Source organism: Strongylocentrotus purpuratus, unplaced genomic scaffold (assembly GCF_000002235.5).
Source record: "Strongylocentrotus purpuratus isolate Spur 01 unplaced genomic scaffold, Spur_5.0 spur5_scaffold_18, whole genome shotgun sequence".
NCBI lineage: Eukaryota > Metazoa > Echinodermata > Echinoidea > Camarodonta > Strongylocentrotidae > Strongylocentrotus > Strongylocentrotus purpuratus.
In genome coordinates this window covers 3,298,337-3,322,102 of record NW_022145603.1, presented here as the reverse complement: position 1 = coordinate 3,322,102, position 23,766 = coordinate 3,298,337, and the positions used below count along the sequence as shown (strand labels likewise).

Here is a 23,766-nt window from a genome sequence, read left to right as displayed (position 1 = left end):
TCGTTAAAAACTTGGACAGAGCCTTGAGGCTCTGAGTGAGAGATTAAGATATTAGATTGCAGCTGGACTCTACATCATCTTACGTAATACTAGTGTACACAAACTCTTACTGGGGTCTGCCTGAAAGGAAATGAGAAGTAGGAAATAAGTATTTTACTTGTTTTAAGATATTTTCATGTCCTATAGTCACTAATAATTTAGATGAAGACCAAAATGAAAGTTCGAACGAAGCAAAATGACCCATAATTGGCGATATAACAACAATTTAAACTCTGGCAGCGAACCCCTGCATGTGTCTCTTTCTCCCTTCTCCCTTCCTTTCCCCTTGAATCATGCTTATCTCTCTCTCGCTATCACCTCATCAAGGTCTCGGTGGGGGTGGATTACAGCGCTAGTGTTTACTTAGGGCTTATCACAATCTCAGCTCTAGTACAAGTAGAAATGGTGAAAGTCAAATGGGGGTTTCAATTTTAAACGACGAGTTTTCGTCATGATAAGATTACATATTGCACGATTTGGTGCCCATCTAATCTAACAAGTAACATTCACTTATCATTCACTACTTCTATTTAAGATTTAACCGTATATATATATATCTACCATCATCACAAACTATTACATACGCTTCAATTCGACACATATTGAAAGGCTCCAAATTTTATATATACTTGAACGTAGCATCTTTAAAGGAAAATTGGTTGACAATTTCCTGAAATATCAAGTTTTGATTTGTTTTGAACGGGGTAACAATTAAAAATTGTTTTGTCTTTGCTTAGCCATGTTAAATGAATAAGTAAATGTTTTAAAGTCCTTAAATTTTCATTCAACCACAAAAAAGAATTGTTTTATTTAAAAAAGAGTTTAATTTGGTCTTAATGAATATTCATAAATTATGTAAATATTTCTATCACGCACTGCATCGGTTTTTACTTTAAAAAGATAAGAATAATCAACATAAAGGCCCGAATTCACAAAGCAAGGTTTGAGCTCAGACCAAGGTTTATGTGCGTCATATGACGCGTTTCAGGTTTGAGTTCAGACCTTGGTCTGAAATGCATTTCACAAAGCCGGTTTGTCCTCAGACCAAGGTTTATGTACGTCATATGACGCGTTTCAGGTTTGAGTTCAGACCTTGGTCTGAAATTACATTTCACAAAGCAAGGTTTGTCCTCAGACCAGGTTTATGTACGTCATCAGACCCGAAATTTACAGACTGCTCAGATAGGAGGTTTGTAATTTCTCAAACCTGGTTTGAGAGCTATCAACCAATCAGGATGCAGCACTAGGTGGAGATAATTTATGCTCGATTGATTTTATCCAAATAATTCACCGCCAAAACAATCTGCGATAGTATTTGGTCAGCCCGATTTTAGTGCAATTGAAATCTCTCAATCTCTCGATCCTTTCCTTAAAATCGTAAGTATAAAAACTGTACATCTAGTCGAATCCATACTCTTTACTTTATTGACATTTCAATATTTGATATGCTTTATAACTTTCCATTTTCCATGAAATGTTCGGTGTTTACATATCCGACCGCCTCTCAATTCCAGAGTTCAGGGACTGAGTCCGAGGGAGCTCGAGTCCAACGCCCAAGGCGGCGGCGGAGCTCGCACCCTCTGACCCTGGGCTGGAGTTGGGCCTAGCCGGGCCTACAGTAGACTAGATCTATATCTGAGTAGACCTAGTCTATGTCAGTATGACTGTCATGTTTAATTTCGTCTTGTTGTCAGCAATGCCATGACACATGCCAATTAGACTAGGCCTAGACCTACACTAGTTATTACAAATTCATGATAATGAATACCAGGCTCTAGCTTAGTATAGGCCTGGCAATGATGTCCATCACTTGACTTGTTTCAATTTCACTGACACTGGTACATGTACCTAAATAAATAGAAATTGAAATGGCATCAGCAATGCCAATGTTTCCCAAAATGAATCACACTGACAGGCATAGACCAAAAGCTTCAGTCTCTCTATATCGCCGGTTGTTCACTGAGACTACGTCTGGCTCCACTAGATCTCTGATTATTTATAGATTAGAATGTCAACAAATGTCAGTTTTATTATTTTTATTAAAGAAATGACCCATATCACTCAGACGGTTATTTCTGTCTATGACTAGATCTAGTCTAGTATGAGTCATGACAAGCAAAACTTAGTTTTATTAAATTTAGATCTGGTTCTAATTGTCTTAATTAACTGGCTTAGTCTCCAGAGCAAGGATCACCCAAAAAGTCACAAGCACAAGTAATAACATTTCTTTAATTTAAAAACATTGTTTAAACATTTGTTTAATTTTATCTTCACTCTAGTAAAGATGGTAGAAATGCAGCTGATTCAGCATAATAAGCTGGTGTACCTGGAGGAGGAGGAGCTGGAGCAATATATAGCAGCACAACCGGGCAGAGGCCTCTGAGTCTGAGATTGGGAAAACCCGCTGGATGATGAGCCTTTTGTTTTAGATTGAGGTAGGCTACTTTGAATTCAAATTCTGTATTGGGAAAGTTGCCGAAAACATGGCCAAACTACTTGATGAATATTGTTAACATAGCTATACAAAAAAAAAGGGTTTCTGTTGTAAAATCCAACCCTAGTGTCGTTATTAAAATGCAGAAATATTTCAATTCATGTTGACCGCCTAAATTCACTGTTCGTTTGCCCCGCTTCGCTGGTCTGCCTACGAACGTGCAAGCCCCCAATGCAATACACATGTGCATTTACATAAATTTATTCAATTTCTAAACATTTTCTGTCATATTCGATACATTGATAGATAGTTATGATATTTATTCTTTTACATGGTACTGTAGGTGATGGAAGCATTAATGTTCATAATTTGTGTGTGGGGCATTTCCCAATACTGTTATTTGGCTTTAATACATGAGGAAATTATTCAGATTATGTGTTGGAAACAGGTTTGTGATTTGTTGTTTTGTGTAAAACTACTTAACTACTTAAACTTATTTTACAAAAGGTGAAGCCGTAAAGGAGATTAGAAAAGGCATGGACAATTTTGTCTTTTACGTTAAACTGATTCACACCACATCTAGAAATCAGGATAATTTTTTTTTAAAGTGAAAGTGACAGTTAGGGATGCAAAAATATAATGGCATAAACCAGCAAAAATATGATTTATTCGAATGCTTGTTTTTTTTGTTTCTTTTAAGGGTAATTCGATCTAAAGGATGCATGGAGAGGAGGTGGCATGCCGTGTCACATTCATCTGTTTGCCGAATGGAGAGTAGTGAGAGATGTTTCCGAAGCTGTTGTCAGAAGAAAGGGACAAGTTATGAAGTTTCCTACAGGTTACAACAAGGCAAAAAGTGACTACTATTCAGAAGCAGTTTTTCCAGTACTGCAGATTTCCAGGAGTTGCTGTTGATGGGACACATGTTTACATCAGGAGCCCTGGTGGGGCAAGAGCCAGGTACTACTTCAATAGGAAGAACAGGTACTCCATCGATGTTTAGGTGAGAATAAATGAATACATCATGACTGGATCCAGCACTGCTTTCCCTTTAGACCTTTTTTTTGTACCTTGCAAAATTTTCACATTAGATATATACACTCTCCAGTCTTGTGTGTTGTACATCCATGCTAATTCATTGGTGACCAATGCAAGATTTCTAGTGGCCAAATGGATATTAAAGTAATATTCGCGTACAGGTACTCATTTCACTGCCTTTGTACACAGTTAAGAATATCCAATGGATAGTTAAACTTAAAAATCCTAACACTCGTAAATATCTTTTTAACGAAAGGGAAATTTGAAAAATCAAAACTTGTTCCATCCTTCTATTGGCAATATGACCTCTAGATTTCTGATATTTTGTTGATGGCCATGGCAATTGGGCCACTGTTTTTGCCATTGATCAATGAAACAAAAAACAACAAAGAGAAGCCTGTAAATTGATCAATGGCAATTACCACTATATATTTTAAACTATAGAAAAACAAACAGGTTCATTTCCAATAAAAAGATGCGAGAGTGGGTACGCCCCTCCCCCCCCCCCCACACACAAAGCATTTGTTGTTTTAGGCTCGAAATGTTTTGTTAAAAGTGAGATTATTTTTGTTTACATTGTTACAAGATAAACAATGAAAACATGAGTTAAAAATGAAGAAATACTTCATCAGTCAATAAATATGGGGTAATTAGCATTTTCTTCCAATTTTTGTTGTATAAATAGATATTGAAAAGCAATTATCACATATTCAACTGCATTTGCATTAATTACCATAAATAACAAGTGAAATTTATACATTTTACGGCCTATCTGAAGTGTGAAATGAGTGAGTTTTTATAACTAATGAATGCCAACATGTTATTTCATATTGACAGGTTGTCTGTGATTATGCTGGGAAAATAACTAGTATCGTTGCAAGGTGGCCTGGACTGGTAGCAGCCACGATGCCAGGATCTTTTCTGAGTGTGCACTGAATTGACAGCTTCATGCTAGGGCATATGAATAACAGTTGATTCTTGAAGATAGACTATAGGGTAGGTAGATTATTTCGTTATATGATAACATTTGTTTATTCTTTTTCTTAATCAATCTTGTTTCCTTTTTTGTATTTGGCCAACATGTGACATGTTAGGAATGTTCATTCGGTAATATAGTAACAACTCGCATTAAGTAATTAATTCAAACGAGCTCATGTGCTTTTAAATTTCAGTTCACAAATCACAATTAATGTTTTTGATATCTGGATGTAACTTGATTAGTTTGTTGTCAACTGGAACCTCATAGTTTTTGTATTAGTGACACAGGATTGAATAATTCCTGATTATGTGTACAATACATTGTATCCTTTCTATAGTATTACCCCCCCCCCCCCCACCCCCCTTCAAGAAAAAAAATGAACAAGTTGAAATTAAGAACATTGTTTATGATATTGTTTATTTTGTCCATTCAATTTTGCAGGTATCCATGCCTTCCCTGCCTCATCAGAAGCCATTTCTTCATTCAGAGGGTCGACCACAGGAGGTCACTGACGGGAGGCTATCTCATCAATTCAGTTCTCAATTAACATAAGAAAAAGAGGATCATGGGGGATTAACAGGCACAGATTGGGGAAGTTTTCTATATAGAGGGAGAAAGTAGCTACAAGTAGTACAGTGGGGCTTTAACACTTCACACACAAAAAAGGGAGATGTGTAATTGAGCGCATATTTATTAAATGCAAGGATGAGGACGTTCCATGCCTCATCAATCTAAGAGAGAAGGTCGACACTTCTTAATTATTTTTATGCTTTCCTGTTGCCCATATTGGGGAAATTCACGTTGTGCAAATATAGCATTGGTTTAGACAAGTATAGCCTAAAACAGCTAACACTGGAGCTTACTAACAAGCATTTATTGCTTTCTTAGCTGTCAAGTAAAATAACCACCACTATCTATCTATTTAGTGAGCTATACATTATTTAATTAAGGATTCCACAAAAAAATTCAATGTATACAGTAATAAGTAATATAAAATACAGATTTAACTCGATTGCAACTGGAATTACCTCAAAATGTATTTCAAAATACGGCCCCTCCCTGGTGTTCCCACAATACTTCGTAGTTATGCAGCATTACATCAAGAACCTGGGTGTTGAACTGTTGATTATTTATGAATATTTTTGATGTTATGTTTAGTTGATAAGTATTTGTTGTCACTCTGACGGTATTTGTAATTAAGTGTTCTCTATAGATTAAATGCACCCGATTTAACTATAATTAGCATTGTATACACTGCTGAGTTGAGGGGTGGGTCAATATAAATTATTTGGTTGTCAGCTAGGGGAGAGTATTCGAACAAATATTATTTACTGTACTAAGCGAAGTCAGAATTAAAGAACTTTTATGTGCAAATTTGAATTTTCGTCACCCAGTTTGTTGTATTTCTGATTTTCTTTCTGCTAATAGCGCTACAGTGAGACTTTTAATTGGCCTTCCAGAGCCTCTCTTAACCTCTAGTGGGCTATATTTCATATAAGCATGCTACAAAATTTACAAATGTGAACTGCATTGTTTGAACAAACGGTAGATTACTATTGTGGTGCAGATGTGTGTGTTTGCAGTTTGCATGGTTTTGCATTATGTGTTTCATTGCAAAAAAAGAAGAAGAAGAGAGAAAAAGTTGAATAGAGAGAGAGAGGGGACAAAGAAAAAAATTAATAGAGAGAGAAAGGGAGGGAGAGAGAGAAAGATGAATAGAGAGAGAGAGAGGGGGAGAAAGAAAAAGAATTAATAGAGAGAGAAAAGGAGAGAGAGAGAGAACAAAAATGGGTATAGAAAGAGAGAGGAGGGACGGGGACAGATAAAGAGACAGGGAGGGAGAGAGAGAAAGATTAATAGAGAGAGGGGAGAAAGAAAAAGAATTAATAGAGAGAGAATGGGAGGGAGAGAAAACAAAAATGGGTAGAAAGAGAGAAGAGGGACGGGGACAGAGAAAGAGACAGGGAGGGAGAGAGAGAAAGATGAATAGAGAGAGAGAGAGAGGGGAGAAAGAAAAAGAATTAATAGAGAGAGAAAGGGAGGGAGAGAGAATAAAAATGGGTAGAAAGAGAGAGGAGGGACGGGGACAGAGAAAGAGACAGGGAGGGAGAGAGAAAGAAAAGATGGCCATAGAGGAATTTTTTTTAAATTAATATTATATGGAAACAAATCATTTACCAGTTACAATTTTGATGTGAAAAAATAGCCAGTTGGGGAAACAAACGGGGAACTAGTTAAAATAATAATTGATTGACCATTCTAACAAAATAACTATATAGATCTATAGTAATTAACAATTGCAATCAAATGAATTAATATATTAATCACAATAAAAACTTAATTCATATTAAATCATTATTATATTATTATTATTAGGTGATTTTATTGATAAGAATTTGTAACCCCCAAAACAACAAGACTCTTATAGTCAATTTAAAAGATCCCTTGACAACCTTAGATGTATTTATCTAACGAAGTTTTCCAGGTGCCGATGTCAATTTTTTCTGGGTCAGATTGAGTGCTTCACCAGCACCACACAAATGTGAGTACGTGGGGCACTTTCTGCATCGGCGCGCCAGTTTGGTTCGATTAATTCATGAAAATGCAATTCAAAAGTTTATTTCAGAGATGTTCTAACCATCATCTTTTCAAGATTGCTCATTAAGATGTCCGGATCATACTAAGAATGCTTAGTTTAACAGTTTTTTCAATTCTTAACATTTAAACCCTAGCCCATAAAAATTATGTTAGAAACCCTATGGCTGAGACTAGTTTTACAAACCTTGGTCCGAGGTTTGGGAATTACAGACCGAGGTTTATACAAACCTTCCTTTGTGGAATGGGTTTGAGGACAAACCAGGTTTGAGCTCAAACCAAGGTTTGTACAAACCTTGGTCTGATCAAACCGGGTTTGTCCTCAGACCTCCGTTGTGAATTCGGGCCAAATTGTTTGAGTAATACGTATAATTTCTGATTTTCAATTTGAGTTAAAATTACTAAATTAATACAAGCTGAAATTACTTAAAGTTCTTATGTATTTGATTTTAATTAAATATCCACGTATGTTCTACTAAATTGAAAGTTTGAGTTAGCAAGACTTAGATTTAGTGCGTAAGTGGCAAAACTAATGTTTTCAAGTAAATTTTACATGGAAAAAATACGCAAAAATTACCAATTAACAAATTCTTTTTTACAAATGGATAGGTATTTAATTACATGAATAAATGGATTGTCTTCTCTTTTTTTTACGGAAAAGGAAGAAGAAAAATAAAATACATTGAACTATAGGCCGCGTGAACATACACAATCGGTATAATAAAGAATGGTTGCATCGTTTGGATGGCCAGTGTAATTATTCATTTGTGTAAGATAACATTCTAGGAGAAGAAAAACTGCATTCCTGTTTAAATTGCTTGAATAGACAAGAGAGGTGTAGTATTCTCAAAATATTTGTTGTTATGTTTTAAAAGAGGAAATACTCAAGAACTTTGTGAAGAAAGTGATGTGTAAAAAAGGAGCTAAATACTGCACGTCTTTACTCTTCAATTGTTGACATTAATAAATTACCCTTGAAAGATGCATGAGGGATGTAGTTTAAATTTGTTACATGATTGAGGATATTAAAAGGGCATTGACTTTTTAGTCATTCAGATTAACATGAATAGACCAGGTCGCTAGGTTTTTAGTCAAAGCATCCGCGTCCGCGATGCATTGGGGCACTCGAAAAATGTAACAATTTAAAAGAGGAATTCTAGGCGAGTCTCTGCAAGATTTTAATCTGCCGAGGTCTTCAGTGCAATGCGATGTTGTTGTTTTTTGTAATGAATTACCGTGGTCTGAATTTATTGGTGTGGGCATTAAGAAACAATTGGGCTTAATTTTAGGATCTGTCCCGCTTCTGGTGGGCTTGGGATACGAACGCATTATTTGGATAGTCAGTGAAATTATCACCCATTTGTATTATACTTTAGAGCTTTATGGGATGAAAACAATATCCCTTTAGTTCGTAGTTCGTTTGAATAAAACATAACGACAGTCGTGATTTATTTAGGAAATCTGTTGTGTTGATTTATTTAAAAAGACGATGAATGTATAAACGTGTCCTTATTAGCTTTTGAGTATTGAAGAATGTGTAATGCGGCAGGCTGTGCACATTAGCAGTGGAAGTCCACTGCTTGTTTATGTTATGCTAGGGTATTGAAAGCATTTGTAATTTATGAAAGCTCTATTTCAATTGTGTTATTTTTTGTTAATATTGGAAAGAAAATGTTATCCTATTGATAAAGTAATTGGTGCTATGCATGATGTATTTGACTCGGTCGTTTACAGTTAACTGGGAAGGGGTGAAAAGTAGGGGTATGCACTAAGCCTTCATATGGTAATTGACCTGTTGTATCAACATCTCACTATCTTATTAGACTATTGCATAACATTTTTGAAAATTGTGAGAGACCAAATTCTATGTCAACTATTATTTGTACCGATTTTTACAAACTATTTGACAGATTGGATCACAATTTTTTGATTAGGAAATTGATTGATCTCAATTTCAGACCATATATCATAAATTAGGTAATAGGCTTTTAAGAACAACGTTTTCAGTGTGTAAAATATCTTCTTTTTTTTCCTTTTTTTTTAAATATGTAACCACCCATGCTGGGGTACCTTAAAGGGATCCGGTAACTATGTATTAGATCCTTTAGAAATAATCTTTGATTTAGCTCATGCTGGAATGATAATTATAAATCTTTATGTCAGTCCGGAACTCCATGACTTTTACAAGCCGATCGCCTGTCTGATTATCAAGATATCAATGATTGGAATTACAAATTTTAAAAACCGTTCGCCGAACGGTTTTCATAACACTACAGTCTATTGGGGAAAAGGAGTATGGTAAAACCGGTAACTAAAAGATTTTTACTTTTTTGAGGCACTTCTTGATCATTTTGAAGCGATAATTTTTTTAGGGCTTCAATATTACACCATATCACAGACACTGGTAACATGTAGGACCGTGTATCTCAGATTTAACATTGTTAAACGATCCCTTTAAGGTACGAAGTTAGGCCAAATTTTATTTTTAATTATGTTCAATGAGGCTTGTCAAGACAATCGTTGTTTTATTTGAAATATGTTGAAGATCTTACTCTACATGAAGGTCGATATTACATGTATTAGATAATTTATTAGAATGGACAGAAAGTAATCACATGCAACTAAACCTTGAAACATGTATTGCAATGAGAATTACATTCATGAAAATCCATCTGTTCCTGAGACGTTTAGTATTGGTGATTCACAATTTTCATATGTAAACCTATTACAAAAATGATGGGAGTCTACATCCAGCAAAATTTGAAATGGGACACTCACATAAATGAAGTTTTAAAAAAGTGCAATAGAAAACTCTACGGCCCGAATTCACAAAGGAGGTTTGTCGACAAACCGAGGTTTATGTACGTCATATGACGCGTTTTGACGCGTTTTTTACAAACCTGGTTTGTAAAAAACAAAAGGAGGTTTGTCGAAACAAAAGGAGGTTTGTCGAGAAACCGAGGTTTGACGACAAACCTCCTTTGTGAATTCGGGCCTACATGTTTAGAATGGTTAAGCAATATCAATTACCAATTCCTGAATTAATTCAAACATATGTTGAATACATTCGTCCTGTTTCAGAGTAGTGTGCAACTGTTTTTAATGGAGGTCTTACCTTAGAGCACATACAGAATTTAGAAAGAATTCAGAAAAGGGTATAGGCCTATGTAAAATCATTTAAGGAAAAAGTTGTATGAATTATGAAGACGCCTTGAAACGATGCCAGCTTGAACGATTGCAAATAAGGCGTGAAAAATTATGTTTTGTTTTTGCTGAATCTCTACCTAATAACCCACAATGCAAAGGCTGGATTCCTAAACGAATAATTGTTGGCATGTCATTACAAAATAAACACAAGTATCGTCAATATAAATGCAGAACCTGTCGTTTTAAACAAAGTGAAATACCATATTTTATTGATCTTCCTAATAATCGCTGATTGTTTTATGTTTTTCGGCACAAACCCAATCTTTTTTATTTGTATATTTGAACAGTTGTACTTTTAACCATACCAGTATTTCATCTGTCATTATTTCATTGTACGAATTTGAAGATATGTTTTGTAAATTGATATTCTTTTCTATTTACATTCACAGTAACAAAATGAAACGGGATGCGTTTTTGCGGGTACTTGAGATTTAATAGAGGATGGAATCTTGTTACCCTGAATATCAACATCATGACAATAATAACAACTACGACACAAACTTTCCCAACTGAATATAAAATACTTTTACTTAAACGTTACACTGCTCCAATCCGCCCCAGGGAAGGACCCGGGTATCATTTTCGAATCTTTTGATCAATTTATACAAGTATCTGCTCATGAAAAACTGGATGGAGTCGGCATGTCCAATCCATAGTACTCTCTGCATCGGGGCCACCAACAGACGAGAACTTGTGTACAACCCCCCACAGCCCGTAAAAAGGCGACACTGTTTCCTCATTAAAGAGGGCGAACAGAGTTTACCTTCTCATTTGGAATTTAACTGTGAGTACCACAAAGTGGGCTATACGTATGGTGCCGGGTAAAAATGTCAGAGGTAAAAATGTCAGAGGTAAAAATGTCAGAGGTAAAAATGTCAGAGGAAAAAATGTCAGAAGTAAAAATGTCAGAGGAAAAAATGTCAGAGGAAAAAATGTCAGAAGTAAAAATGTCGGAGGAAAAAATGTCAGAGGTAAAAATGTCAGAGGAAAAAATGTCAGAGGTAAAAATGTCAGTCGTAAAAATGTCAGAGGTACAAGCAAAAAAAATGAGTGCAGTTATAATATCTCAGCACTTTTATCACACAGAATGTCGAGACGTACTGCTACTGCATGGGCTAGTCTATTATATTCCTTTCTTCCATAATGTAAATTTTATAAATGGCTGTGTGTTGTATTTCGTACATGTCCTGAGGATAATACAATGTGGACAATAGATTTTGAAATATATTTTGTTGTGATCAGTCTTGCATATTTATATGTATGAATGTCTAACATTTTTTGATATTTTGAATTCGTTGATGTGTTAATGTTTGTGAAACGGACCAGTTTGGCCGGTGGCAGCCTGCAACCTAGCCCGTGTAACGTTTCAGAGACGAACAAAGTCCAAACGAAGAAATGAAAGTTCTCGACAAAAGTCAAGTGGTAAAGTGAGTAGTGCATTTAGTACAAATAGTTACATATAATCACGAGGAACCACGAAAAGTTACATATAAGGGCTGGGCGCCCCGAACTCTGCTAAAGCTTTAGTACTTCATAAGAAAATCAAGAAGTCGCTCCGAAAAGTAAAAACTCGCTCCGAAAACTAAAAACCCGCTCCAAAAAGTAAAAGACCGTCTCGATTCAGAAGCTCGTCCCCATTTTAAACTCTCCGAAAATTATAAATAACGATGTAATTTAAACCGAACCTCTGCAAAGCGCGCGCTTCTCTGGAATGTGATGGTGCGGTTGGCATTTAAAGATAAAGTTGAGTTCTGGTCTTGTGATTGCATTGTGAAAGAAACGGTGTGGAAGCAATCAGAAAAGGTTGATCATCTAGCATAAACATGTAAGTATTGGTGTGTAGTGCAGGGTTTTGGAGTCATCAAAATGATAAAATCTTTGGCCCAGTCTTGGTAAAGTAACAAGCACTGTACACAGACAGATATTGATATGGGACTACACAAACATATGGCATACAAATCGGGCCTCATTTTAAAGCTGTTACTTGTCATATCTGGGATATGAAGTCATTTGAAATAGATTTTCAGGGAATAACTTTTTTCTTTGATGTTCTTCCACACTTGCATAATAAGAATGGTAAACGCTCACAAATTATTGTTCACCTTTCCCTCAACCTCTTTAATTGATGTAACATGGGCGGCTTTCTGCTTTGTATCGGAGTAACAAAGCTGCTTATTGATTTTTCCCAGACTATTATATACCGCAATAGTAATCGACAATATTTTATTGCAACGTGCGCACTTCGGGAATGTGATGGTGCGGTTAGCACTGATAACATGGGTTTCTGCTTTGTTTCAGAGTATCAAAATACCAAGCCCTCAAGAAAGTGGAATTGTCGGTAATATGCATTTATTGGAATTACATATAATAGTAGTCATTGCCACGCAGTTAAAATGTCTAACAATCTTCAAAAGTGAAGGAGAAGTTGGGGGGGGGGGGGGGGAGGTTCATAGATATCTGATCCTATTTTGTGGGCTGTACTGACTTTTCTTTTTATTTAATGATTACACCATGGAGCGACAACTCAGCCTATAAAACATGGCCAAACTTCTCGATTTTAGAAATCTTTTCCCCCAGAAGTTTACTCAGTGTACCAGTACCATTTGCTTATACAAAAGCATAATATACCGGTACATAAATGTTGAATAAGGCAGACTAATGGGACATGCATGGTTGCTACTCCGAGTTTCACGCCTTGCAAGCGATCATCAGACAACTGATAGCATTCGTCAAAGTACATGATTCCTCTACAACCTTGGTACAAATACGCTCAAAATAAGACTCAACTAATACAATACAATACAATAAGACTAATACAATACCTGAATACAATACAATAAGAATACTCATGAGTAATTCCAATTGTATTTTATTAGTTAAGTCTTATTTTAGGGGTATTTGTACCATGGTTGTAGGATAATCATGTACTTTTAAGAATGTTATCAGTTGCCTGATGACTGCTTGCAAGCAGGGCGCGAAACTCGGAGTAGAAACCATATCCCATTAGTCTGCCTTCTCTGCCTAGGCATTGACCACTGTTCGGAAGGATATATAGCAAAGCATATAAGAGGAAGGGGAGAGCAGCCAGCTAGGTCACCGTGCCCCAGAAGAAGAATACCCCCCCCCCCCATCTTCCTTTGGCAATAATCGGGCAAAAAGTCACAATTTGGGGCCGAAAGGTAAATAATTTTAAACTGGGAAAGTGGAAAATAAAGCAGCGGTGAAATAACGACTGCAGAATATCCCTCGCTGTTCTTTTTTCGATAAGCCTAATATATAACCCAGGTGTAACCATAACAAACTTTTCACATGCTTTTGTTTTTATTTTATACCTCTGACATTTTTTCCTCTGACATTTTTACCTCTGACATTTTTTCCTCTGACATTTTTACCTCTGACATTTTTACCTCTGACATTTTTACCCCTGACATTTTTACCTCTGACATTTTTACCTCTGACATTTTTACCTCAGACATTTTTTCCTCTGACATTTTTTCCTCTGACATTTTTACCTCTGACATTTTTACCTATGACATTTTTACCTCTGACATTTTTTCCTCTGACATTTTTACCTCTGACATTTTTACCTCTGACATTTTTTCCTCTGACATTTTTACACCGAGCCACATGTTATAAATAAACGACAGGATACCTGTTATCATCGGGGCCCCAACCGGAAACCAATAAATATTGAGCTCTGCAAGATACAATGGCCAATTAAAATAATCCAATTCATATTCTCCAAAACACAACCTTCCCATGAGGTATTCTGCAGCAGTGTGTAATACAAATAATAACCTTTATATGTATATATTAACATATATACACATACACATATATATATGCGAAGAGGCAAAAATGCCAATTACACATGTCACAACGCAAATTCCAACAATTCGCGTGTTTAGACCCCCCCCCCCCCGAGGCCACTCCGTGACCCCCTTTCGGATGAGGTGAGGGCGAAACAAACCCAATCTTCAGACCACTGATCTGAGAAACATGACCGGGACAAAATTCCCTCACGGCCCACGACTGCGGAGCCATTCGTTATAAAACCGTAGATATTCGTGCGACCAAGCAATTTGCTCCAAATCCGAGTAAACTTTCAATTTGATATAGCATTACCCTGCATGTCCTTTGGGAATACAATTCTCCTTTAATTCGTTAACACACTCACTAAATAATGTTAAACCCACTGTATACAGCGATAAATCGGTATAACGAGGTTCTTAATTGGTCCCGTTAAATTTACCCTGCTACAGCAGAAATGCCGTTGTATATAATCCTGGACCTAATACAGGTAACAACAAAATATAATATAACGAGCTGGGACCAGGAATGTTATTCTGCTATCTTAACAACATTGTTACATATGAAATCTCCTTTAATCGAGATTACCCTGTATCGTATATATTCGATTGCTTGACCTAAAGCATGTAAAACAATTTCCATGCATTATTGCATTTATATCTGTGAGACAAAACACATATCATGTCAATCATAACTTATCTCCTAGACCAACAAAACCATTATTACAAAATCGTATTGCTTGCAAAACAATAATGCCAATATATATATAATCGAATTAACAACAACGACAAAATGTGGTATAACGAGCTGAGACCAAAATTGTTACTCAGCTATATTAACGTTGTTATATATAAAAATCTCCTTTAATTGTGATGCAGGAAAGCCCCAACCTGCCAAGCATTGCTTCGACATCAAGATTACTTGACTGAGGGGAAAAAACAATCATGATTAATCCATTATGTGAATCACTTGACACGCTTCCTGACCACTTAATATTTAGTAAAACATACTATCGAATACACTTGAAAAACGTAAGGAGGAAAATGAAGTTGGGGGTGGTTGAGGGTAAATTAATTTGCCACCGAATAATGTCTATGACCATCCTCTAAAAAATCTGCAAGGTGAATGAGGATTCTCACGCCAACACCGTGAGAACCAATATATCCCGGCTAAAATAATTCCATATATAGATTCGAAACATACATTGCGCACATTCCGTTTATAGATACGCGTACATGAAAGAAGCCGCGCGGCTGACTCAAAGGGTGTCGGCATGTTATTGTTTTCTATTAAGATGCCGCTAAGGGTCATCACAGAAGAGAAGCCGCCGCGAACTCGTGATGTCACTGATGAATGTAAACCATTTATATCGCCCTTCGTTCGATAAAATTTCTTACATTCACAGTAACAAAATGAAACGGGATGCGTTTTTGCGGGTACTTGAGATTTAATAGAGGATGGAATCTTGTTACCCTGAATATCAACATCATGACAATAATAACAACTACGACACAAACTTTCCCAACTGAATATAAAATACTTTTACTTAAACGTTACACTGCTCCAATCCGCCCCAGGGAAGGACCCGGGTATCATTTTCGAATCTTTTGATCAATTTATACAAGTATCTGCACATGAAAAACTGGATGGAGTCGGCATGTCCAATCCATAGTACTCTCTGCATCGGGGCCACCAACAGACGAGAACTTGTGTACAACCCCCACAGCCCGTAAAAAGGCGACACTGTTTCCTCATTAAAGAGGGCAAACAGAGTTTACCTTCTCATTTGGAATTTAACTGTGAGTACCACAAAGTGGGCTATACGTATAACACCCCTCTGCATACAAAGAAGACACACAGTTCCACTGCATTAAACAGGCGAACAGATGCCTACTTTACAGGCGGGTACATGTTATAAATATCATCGGGGCCCCCACCGGAAACCAATAAATATTGAGCTCTGAAAAAACTGGATGGAGCCGGCATGTCCACTCCAAAGTACTCTCTGCATCAGGGCCACCAACAGACGAGAACTTGTGTACAACCCCCCACAGCCCGTAAAAAGGCGACACTGTTTCCTCATTAAAGAGGGCGAACAGAGTTTACCTTCTCATTTGGAATTTAACTGTGAGTACCACAAAGTGGGCTATACGTATAACACCCCTCTGCATACAAAGAAGACACACAGTTCCACTGCATTAAACAGGCGAACAGATGCCTACTTTACAGGCGGGTACATGTTATAAATAAACGACAGGATACCTGTTATCAGCGGGGCCCCAACCGGAAACCAATAAATATTGAGCTCTGCAAGATACAATGGCCAATTAAAATAATCCAATTCATATTCTCCAAAACACAACCTTCCCATGAGGTATTCTGCAGCAGTGTGTAATACACATAATAACCTTTATATGTATATATTAACATATATACACATACACATATATATATGCGAAGAGGCAAAAATGCCTATTTCCGCCACACGGGCACCGCCCGCCGCCACTGAGCGTATATATTTTTATCGCGTAATGTACGCATATAAACTGACATATTAATTTCACCCTAAATTATAATGGGTTACTTTCGTTTCACTACGCGTTTTAAACGCGAACACGAACTTGAACCTATTGAATTCAACCAATTACCTTAATTTCATTTCAATACCAACGTTGTGCGATTTCGAAGCTTGAGCTAAATCAACCAACTAACCAAAATAACGTAATAACCACCTTTCGTTTTCAACCAAAAACAATAAATTAAAAACACCTTTATGACCTCGACTGTGACTATGCTCATGAAAGCACTCTGCAATAACAGTAAGTATAGTAAAACAAAGCCACGAACGGCTATATATATATATATATATGAACTAAGTACACGAATTTGAACGTGAACATATTGAATCCAACCAATTAGCCAAAATAACGTGATAACTACATGTACCTTTCATTTCCAACCAAAAACTATAAGTTAAAAGCACATTTATGGCCACGACTGTGACTAAGCTCATGAAAACACTCTGCAATAATGGTAAATAAAACAAAGCCACAAAACGGCTATATATATATATATATATATGTACAAAGTACGCGAACTTGAACTTGAACATAATGCATTCAACCAATTACCATAATATCTTTTCAATACCCACGTTTTGAAATTTCAAAGCTTAAGCTAAATCAACCAATTAATCAAAATAACAAGATAACTACCTTTCATTTTAAACCAAAAGCAGTCTTCAATGAAAAACGCGTTCGTGGTCCCAACTGTGACCAAGCTCATGAGAACGCTTTGTAATTTCCATTAACTGAAATACACAGCTTCAAAATCCGGGTATATACACTGTTGGTCATAATGGTGGAATAATTATTTTTACCCCAATTTATTGAATGATTTTGACAATGATTTATTCCTAATAGATCCAGATAATAGTATAAATTCTCATATTTTATTGAATGACAATTGGGGAGTGTTTGTTTTGCGTGATTGCTGAAGCATGTGTATGCTACTAGGCTAATCAACTAGGGGACCTACGTCCTTAAGTCATAACTGACAGTAATGGGGATTAATGCCTCATAAAAGGGCACTAATATAGCACATCGATACGGTTTTTAATCTGGGGGTTCACACTAACGAGGCCATTGCTTAGCCGATAAATCATGGCTGTACGCAGCGGGCGCAAGGGTACGTCGACGCCCCCACAAAAACGAAAAAACAAAGAAAGTGCAATAATTTTTCAATAATTCATTGCATTTTACCCCTACCCCAACAAAATAAAATCTTCTATGTGTGCATGCCTTGAACCATAATGCATGGCCCTACAGAGGATTTTCTCCTGTTGGGGACTGCGGGAAAATGCAATGAATTATTGACAAATTATTGCATTTTCTTTTGTTTTTGTTTTTGTGGGGGCGTTGACGTACCCTAGCGCCCGCTGCGTACAGTCATAATTCATTGGCTAAGCAATAGCCTCGTTACTGTGAGCCCCTAGGATCAAAACCGTGTCGATTTGCTACATTAGTGCGCTATTACGAGGCATTAATCCCCATTACTGTCAGTTATGACTTAAGGACGTAGGTCCCCTAGTTGATTAGCATGGTAGCACACACGCTTTAGCAGTCACGCAAAACAAACACTCGTCAATTGTCATTCAATAAAATCTGAGAATATATACTATTATCTAGATCTATGGGAAATAAATCATTGTCAAAATCATTCAATAAATTGGGGTAAAAATAATTATTCCACCATTATGACCAACAGTGTATATGTACATAAACTTAACATGTTAATATTAACCATTAGCCTAATAAGTCTCTTTCGCGTTACATAAAAGTGTTATGCTTTTAAAGCTCGAGCTAAATAAACCAATTACCCGAAACCTAATAACTACCTTTAAACATCAAAATGGGGAAATATATACTGTATATATATATATATATATATACATTAATTAAATCAACTTAACATCTTAATAAAAACCACTAGCCTGATAAGTCTCTTTTGCTATAACGTACGAGTTTTGTAATTACAAAGCTTGAGCTAAATAAAAATAGACCAATTACCCGAAACAAACGTGATTACTACGTTTCATTATGACTTGAATAACAAAAAACTCCACGAAAATCTATGCCATGTTTTCCAACCCCTTAATAAGGCTATGAAGAAACATATTATTTCCGGTCTCGGAGAGATGAATACCATCTCTCCTAAACAGCTCGCGCCGCTCGTGCCTGATGCCCAGGTGAGTCAAAGCACTGCCCCCGATCGTGCGGCATATGCGCCTGGCGTGCTTGTTTAGAGCTCGCCGCGTCCGATCAATTTTGAGCTGCTCGTCTTTACTGAAGCCGCTGTAGGTCCTGCGCGGCAAAATATCCGACCAAATCATGCGGGCATTGGGGAAATGTTCGTGCAATCGTCCGAGCGTTGTATCCAAAAGCAAGAACAATTCGTGTTTTTTAGCTTGCCCGACGTCGTTCGTCCCCACGTACAGAACTAGGTGCGACGGAGAGGAACCGGGCAGCACCCGTTGGACATGTCCACTTAGTTGACCTAGCTTAAGGCCCCTCCTTCCTCTCCAAACGACGTTGGCTGCCGACCCCAAACCTTGTTTTCCCTTACGATGCGCGAAGGCGGCTAACCAGTGGATCATGGAATCGCCTATGAGCAGAATCGTATGTGACTGGCAACCTACCGCAGGAAAGAAAGAAAAAAAAAGAAAAACTTCTGGCAGCTCATTGTTGTGTCAAAACCACCAATAAATTGTAACATTATTGATCTTCAACTGCCTCATACATAAACATGAGTCAATTATACATTCTATTTAAACATAGGCCTCTCCGAAGAAATGATAATTCTTCTTAACACACTTCCTTAACTCGAATGATAATTTTTTTATTTTTTATTTTATTTATTTTATTTTTGTTTTAAACTTTGGTATTAAGTTGTATTTAGGTTTTGTTTCTATTCTGCTTCATGTCGCTTGTGTGTTAATATTGTAGTGTAAAGACCCCAAGGAAGAACAGTGGTGTTCTATCAACACTGTTGAATTGGGCTTTCCACCGATTTGTTTGTCTATGTACATGTATAAATATTTTGTTGATTTCGGAAATAAAAACAACAACAAAGAAGTAAATATGGTACAATACATCATGAATTATGCAATAGGCAGCATATTGATACGCACATATCTCTTTTGCGCGTCCGAGGACCAGCGCCCCATTTTCTGAATTTCTCCTGAGTCAAAACCGGCCATAGCAGCTGATGTGGCCGCACCTATTCTGAAAGAATGTGATGTAAATCGTGCTACTGGCAGATCCAAAAAGGACAAACACTTCCTTAAAACCGCCGTAAATTCCCGCCTAGTCACATGATTCCCATCGAACCGACAGAAAAAGGCGCCGCTGGATTGCGGCCTGATGGCCATATAGTCTAGAACGGCCTGCACGGGGCACAATGGACAACCGTCAGCTTCTGGCATTAGGATATAACAACCTTGTCCCTGTTGGTCCGTTTTAGAAGATCGAATGTGCAGCCTAACGTGCCGCCTTGGTGCCGAACCATCTACAATAACATCCCGACCTTCCAGGCTGACGTCAGACGTTGACCGAGAATTAGCAGTAAACTCTCCAATCCGCAAAAAAAAAAAAAAAATGCTGCTAAGAAACATGCCTTGAACAGGATAGCATCATAAGAATTACACACAGCGGGAAGCGCAGACAACAGTTTCTTGAGAATTGGCATAGTTATCGGACAACGCACATCCGTTCGAGAATGCCAACGGCGGCAACCGACTAACAAACGACTTACGACAAAGTGTTTAGTCACGTCTAAAAGCCCTTCCGTCTGCAAACGGGAAGATATGCCAGATATGTAGGTAACTATAGTTGAAGCTGCATATCCCTGCAGTGACAGGTAAGAAATAAACAGCGCCATCTGTTCGTAAGAGTACGGTGTATTGCTGGCTGGAAAATATAACAACAAGAACTTACGAAATGATTCCCACGCCTGCTGATACACTGCATGGGTATTACGGGCCCTAGATTAAACTAACAAGTCTGACCACTCTTGGTGAAGATCTTCCACAGATGGGGCGGCAGGGGCGTTGCCTCGTGATCTGCCCCTGGAGCAAGCTGACGGAAGCGGGAGGCCTGAAAACGAGAAAGAGCATCAGCAATGTTATTTCTCTCCCCTGGAACATAGCGAGCTCTAAACCTAATGTTGTGGCGCTGACAGATCAATACTAATTGACGAACTAGGAACATGATCATAGGACACTTAGAGGTCTGGGCATTTACAACTGAGACCACGGTTTGGTTATCCGACCAAAACAATACTCTCTTGTTGCCCAGGTCGCCACCCCATAATTGCAAACCCACTACGATGGGGAACAATTCGAGAAAAGCAATGGAATACTTAGGGGTGCAGACCCCCTCCGGCCATCTGCCCTGTGTCCACTTGCCATTGAAATAGACCCCAAAACCAATACTCCCAGATGAATCCGAATAAAATTGCAAGTCAGGTGTGCTCCAAGTATGGCGTTCGCCAAATAATACTCTACCATTGAATGCCAAGAGAAAATGTAGCCATGCCTTTAAGTCCTCCCGCGCTCCTAACGAAATCCGAATCATATGATGGCGCTCTTTAACGCCTATTGTCAAATCAATTAGCCGCCGCAGAAAGGCTCGCCCTGGAGCAACCGCCCGGCAAACAAAGTTCAGGCTGCCTATGACTGACTGCAATGTTCTTAGCGTCACCTTTTCTTTACCTAAGACTGTGCTAATTAACGCCTGAAGTGACAAGAGTTTGTCTTGCGGGACTCGAACTTGACCAACCACTGAGTCTATCTCCAAACCCAGAAAAGTGATCTTTGTGACTGGACCTTCTGTCTTTTCTGCGGCAATGGGTACCCCGAACCGTTCACACATGCTCTCGAAACTGCGTAGCAAATGTTTGCATTCGGACTCAGATGCCCCTACGAAAAAGAAATCATCCAAATAGTGCAGAGTATTGCAAGAGTCGGCTACCTTGCGACAGCAATATTCAAGAAATGTACTGAACTTTTCGAATGTTGAACATGCAATCGAACACCCCATGGGCATGCATCTATCATAGTAGAACTTTCCCTTGACGCAAATACCTAACAGGTCAAAATCATCCGGGTGAACGGGCAACAGGCGAAAGGCTGACTTAATGTCAGCCTTCCCCATGCATGCGCCCCCGCCAAATGCTTGCACTGACAAGACTGCGTCATCGAGTGTACAATATGCAACTGAGCAATCCTTTGGATCTATCTGTCCATTGACCGAATTATTCCTAGGCGCGGAAAGATGTTGTATCATTCGAAACTCCCCCGGGGTCTTTTTTAGAACTAGCCCGACAGGAGAGCAACGGAAATTTTCAAAGGGGGGTGATTCAAATGGCCCGACAATCCGCCCTAGCTCTACTTCATGCTTCAATTTAACCAACAAAACATCTTCCCTTTCCCGTGCTGATTTCAAATTAATTGCTTTTACCGTGACTCTAGGACCCTTGTATCCTAAGGGGAATCCCTTTGCAAACCCTTCATGTAAAAATTGTCCATCGCCCGTCTTAGTGTATGATTTCAGAAAGGGGATCATACGGAGCAGCCTAATCGGAGTTGGTGCGAGGGATCTAAAGCGTTCTTTTCCCAAGCGTACATTGGGATCTCCCGTGCGAGGTCTGGCCGCACTGCTGGCATCGGTGGGCGTACACACAGTCTTGCTTGACGCACCGGCCACTATTGAAGTTAAAACAGTAGCGCAAGCCCCTCGATTCACGCCCGAAAGGACGCCCTGTGGTCTGTCTGCGGCCCGCATTGCCTTCCCATTGATTTGTCTGGCCGTAGGGGCTGCCTTCACGAAATGCATTCCCGTAGTAGGCGGGGGTTGATTGCGTGCATGGTGCTGTGGCAGTCATGAGCCACAATTCACTATCAATGACAGCCCATGATCTAGTGGGTTCTCTTGCTTGCCTCAGCCTAAACTGCAAATCGTATGTGTGCCAGCCGTTGCCGCCAAATCTAGCCGCCGTCCGGACGGTGTCCATATACTTATACATCTCTAAGGCCCGAACTACATGCTTCTCGGTGTATATAGAGGCAAATACCAGAAATGCGCTGGTCCATTGCTCTATTGAGGTTATTCGCGGCACCCCTCGCTGCGGTTGTACCTGCAATGTCGACCCCGACAGTGCAATAACCATGGGTGCACTGCCGTCTGGCAAGGCCCCTAAATCAACAAACTCGCCTTTCCAGATTCTGTCCCGCAATGAGCGAGGAACAGCTGACCCCAGCGCCTCCCGAGGAGTTGCCCACACGGGAGGGTCATTGATCATAAGCCCCCCCCCCCCCCCCCCCCCCCTGCTGCGCCTGCTCGGGGCCCACATTTAAGTTTAATGTCTCATTACCCGCGCAAACAAGCGGCCAAGAATCGTACTCACTTGCGGATGGACCAGGTCCCCGCTGCTCCACTCCGGCGTTCGGCTGCGGTGCCTGGACGAGAGGCTCTGATCCGGGCTGGGAAGGCGGAGCTGTTGCAGTTGCAGTTCTCCGTGGACGTGAGGACCCGGCCTGGTCGACAGTTGTCCGCTTGGACTTCTGCTTAGCATTCGGCATTATAATTCCAGACGCGATGATACAATTAACGAAGTTATGAAGTTAATATAAAGTTAACCAATGATGAACTCCAAATGTACAAAATTCCAAATCCCGTCGTCGTATATAATTATTCCGAGAACTAAGTTGAAGTAAAAATTAAAAAAAAAACCGATGTGGAATCAAAGTATAGTAGCATCGACTACCATATATCCTCAATAAAGTCCAATAAATTAATTTGCCACCGAATAATGTCTATGACCATCCTCTAAAAAATCTGCAAGGTGAATGAGGATTCTCACGCCAACACCGTGAGAACCAATATATCCCGGCTAAAATAATTCCATATATAGATTCGAAACATACATTGCGCACATTCCGTTTATAGATACGCGTACATGAAAGAAGCCGCGCGGCTGACTCAAAGGGTGTCGGCATGTTATTGTTTTCTATCAAGATGCCGCTAAGGGTCATCACAGAAGAGAAGCCGCCGCGAACTCGTGATGTCACTGATGAATGTAAACCACTTATATCGCCCTTCGTTCG

At 38.7% G+C, this 23,766-nt stretch overlaps 1 protein-coding gene and 1 long non-coding RNA gene across 4 annotated transcripts; one reads left to right on the top strand and one right to left on the bottom strand.

The window, feature by feature from the left end:
- Positions 1 to 1,101: 1,101 nt before the first annotated feature.
- LOC115925371 lies at positions 1,102 to 5,042 on the top strand. 3 transcript variants are annotated; one of them, XR_004064663.1, is made up of 3 exons: positions 1,102 to 1,416; positions 2,324 to 2,474; positions 3,174 to 3,499. It is a non-coding gene; the product is annotated as an uncharacterized LOC115925371 (long non-coding RNA). The 3 variants fall into 3 exon arrangements; XR_004064664.1 differs by having other exon boundaries at positions 2,319 to 2,474; XR_004064662.1 differs by lacking the exons at positions 2,324 to 2,474; positions 3,174 to 3,499 and adding exons at positions 4,349 to 4,507; positions 4,932 to 5,042 and having other exon boundaries at positions 1,337 to 1,416.
- A 13,405-nt stretch (positions 5,043 to 18,447) lies between these two features.
- Positions 18,448 to 23,338, bottom strand: LOC105444964. The gene is made up of 2 exons (XM_030989062.1): positions 23,067 to 23,338; positions 18,448 to 19,295 (listed from the first exon to the last, which is right to left on the bottom strand). The coding sequence occupies exons 1-2, from the start codon at positions 23,239 to 23,241 to the stop codon at positions 18,733 to 18,735; spliced, it is 738 nt and encodes a 245-aa protein (XP_030844922.1). The 5' UTR covers positions 23,242 to 23,338; the 3' UTR covers positions 18,448 to 18,732.
- Positions 23,339 to 23,766: the final 428 nt, after the last annotated feature.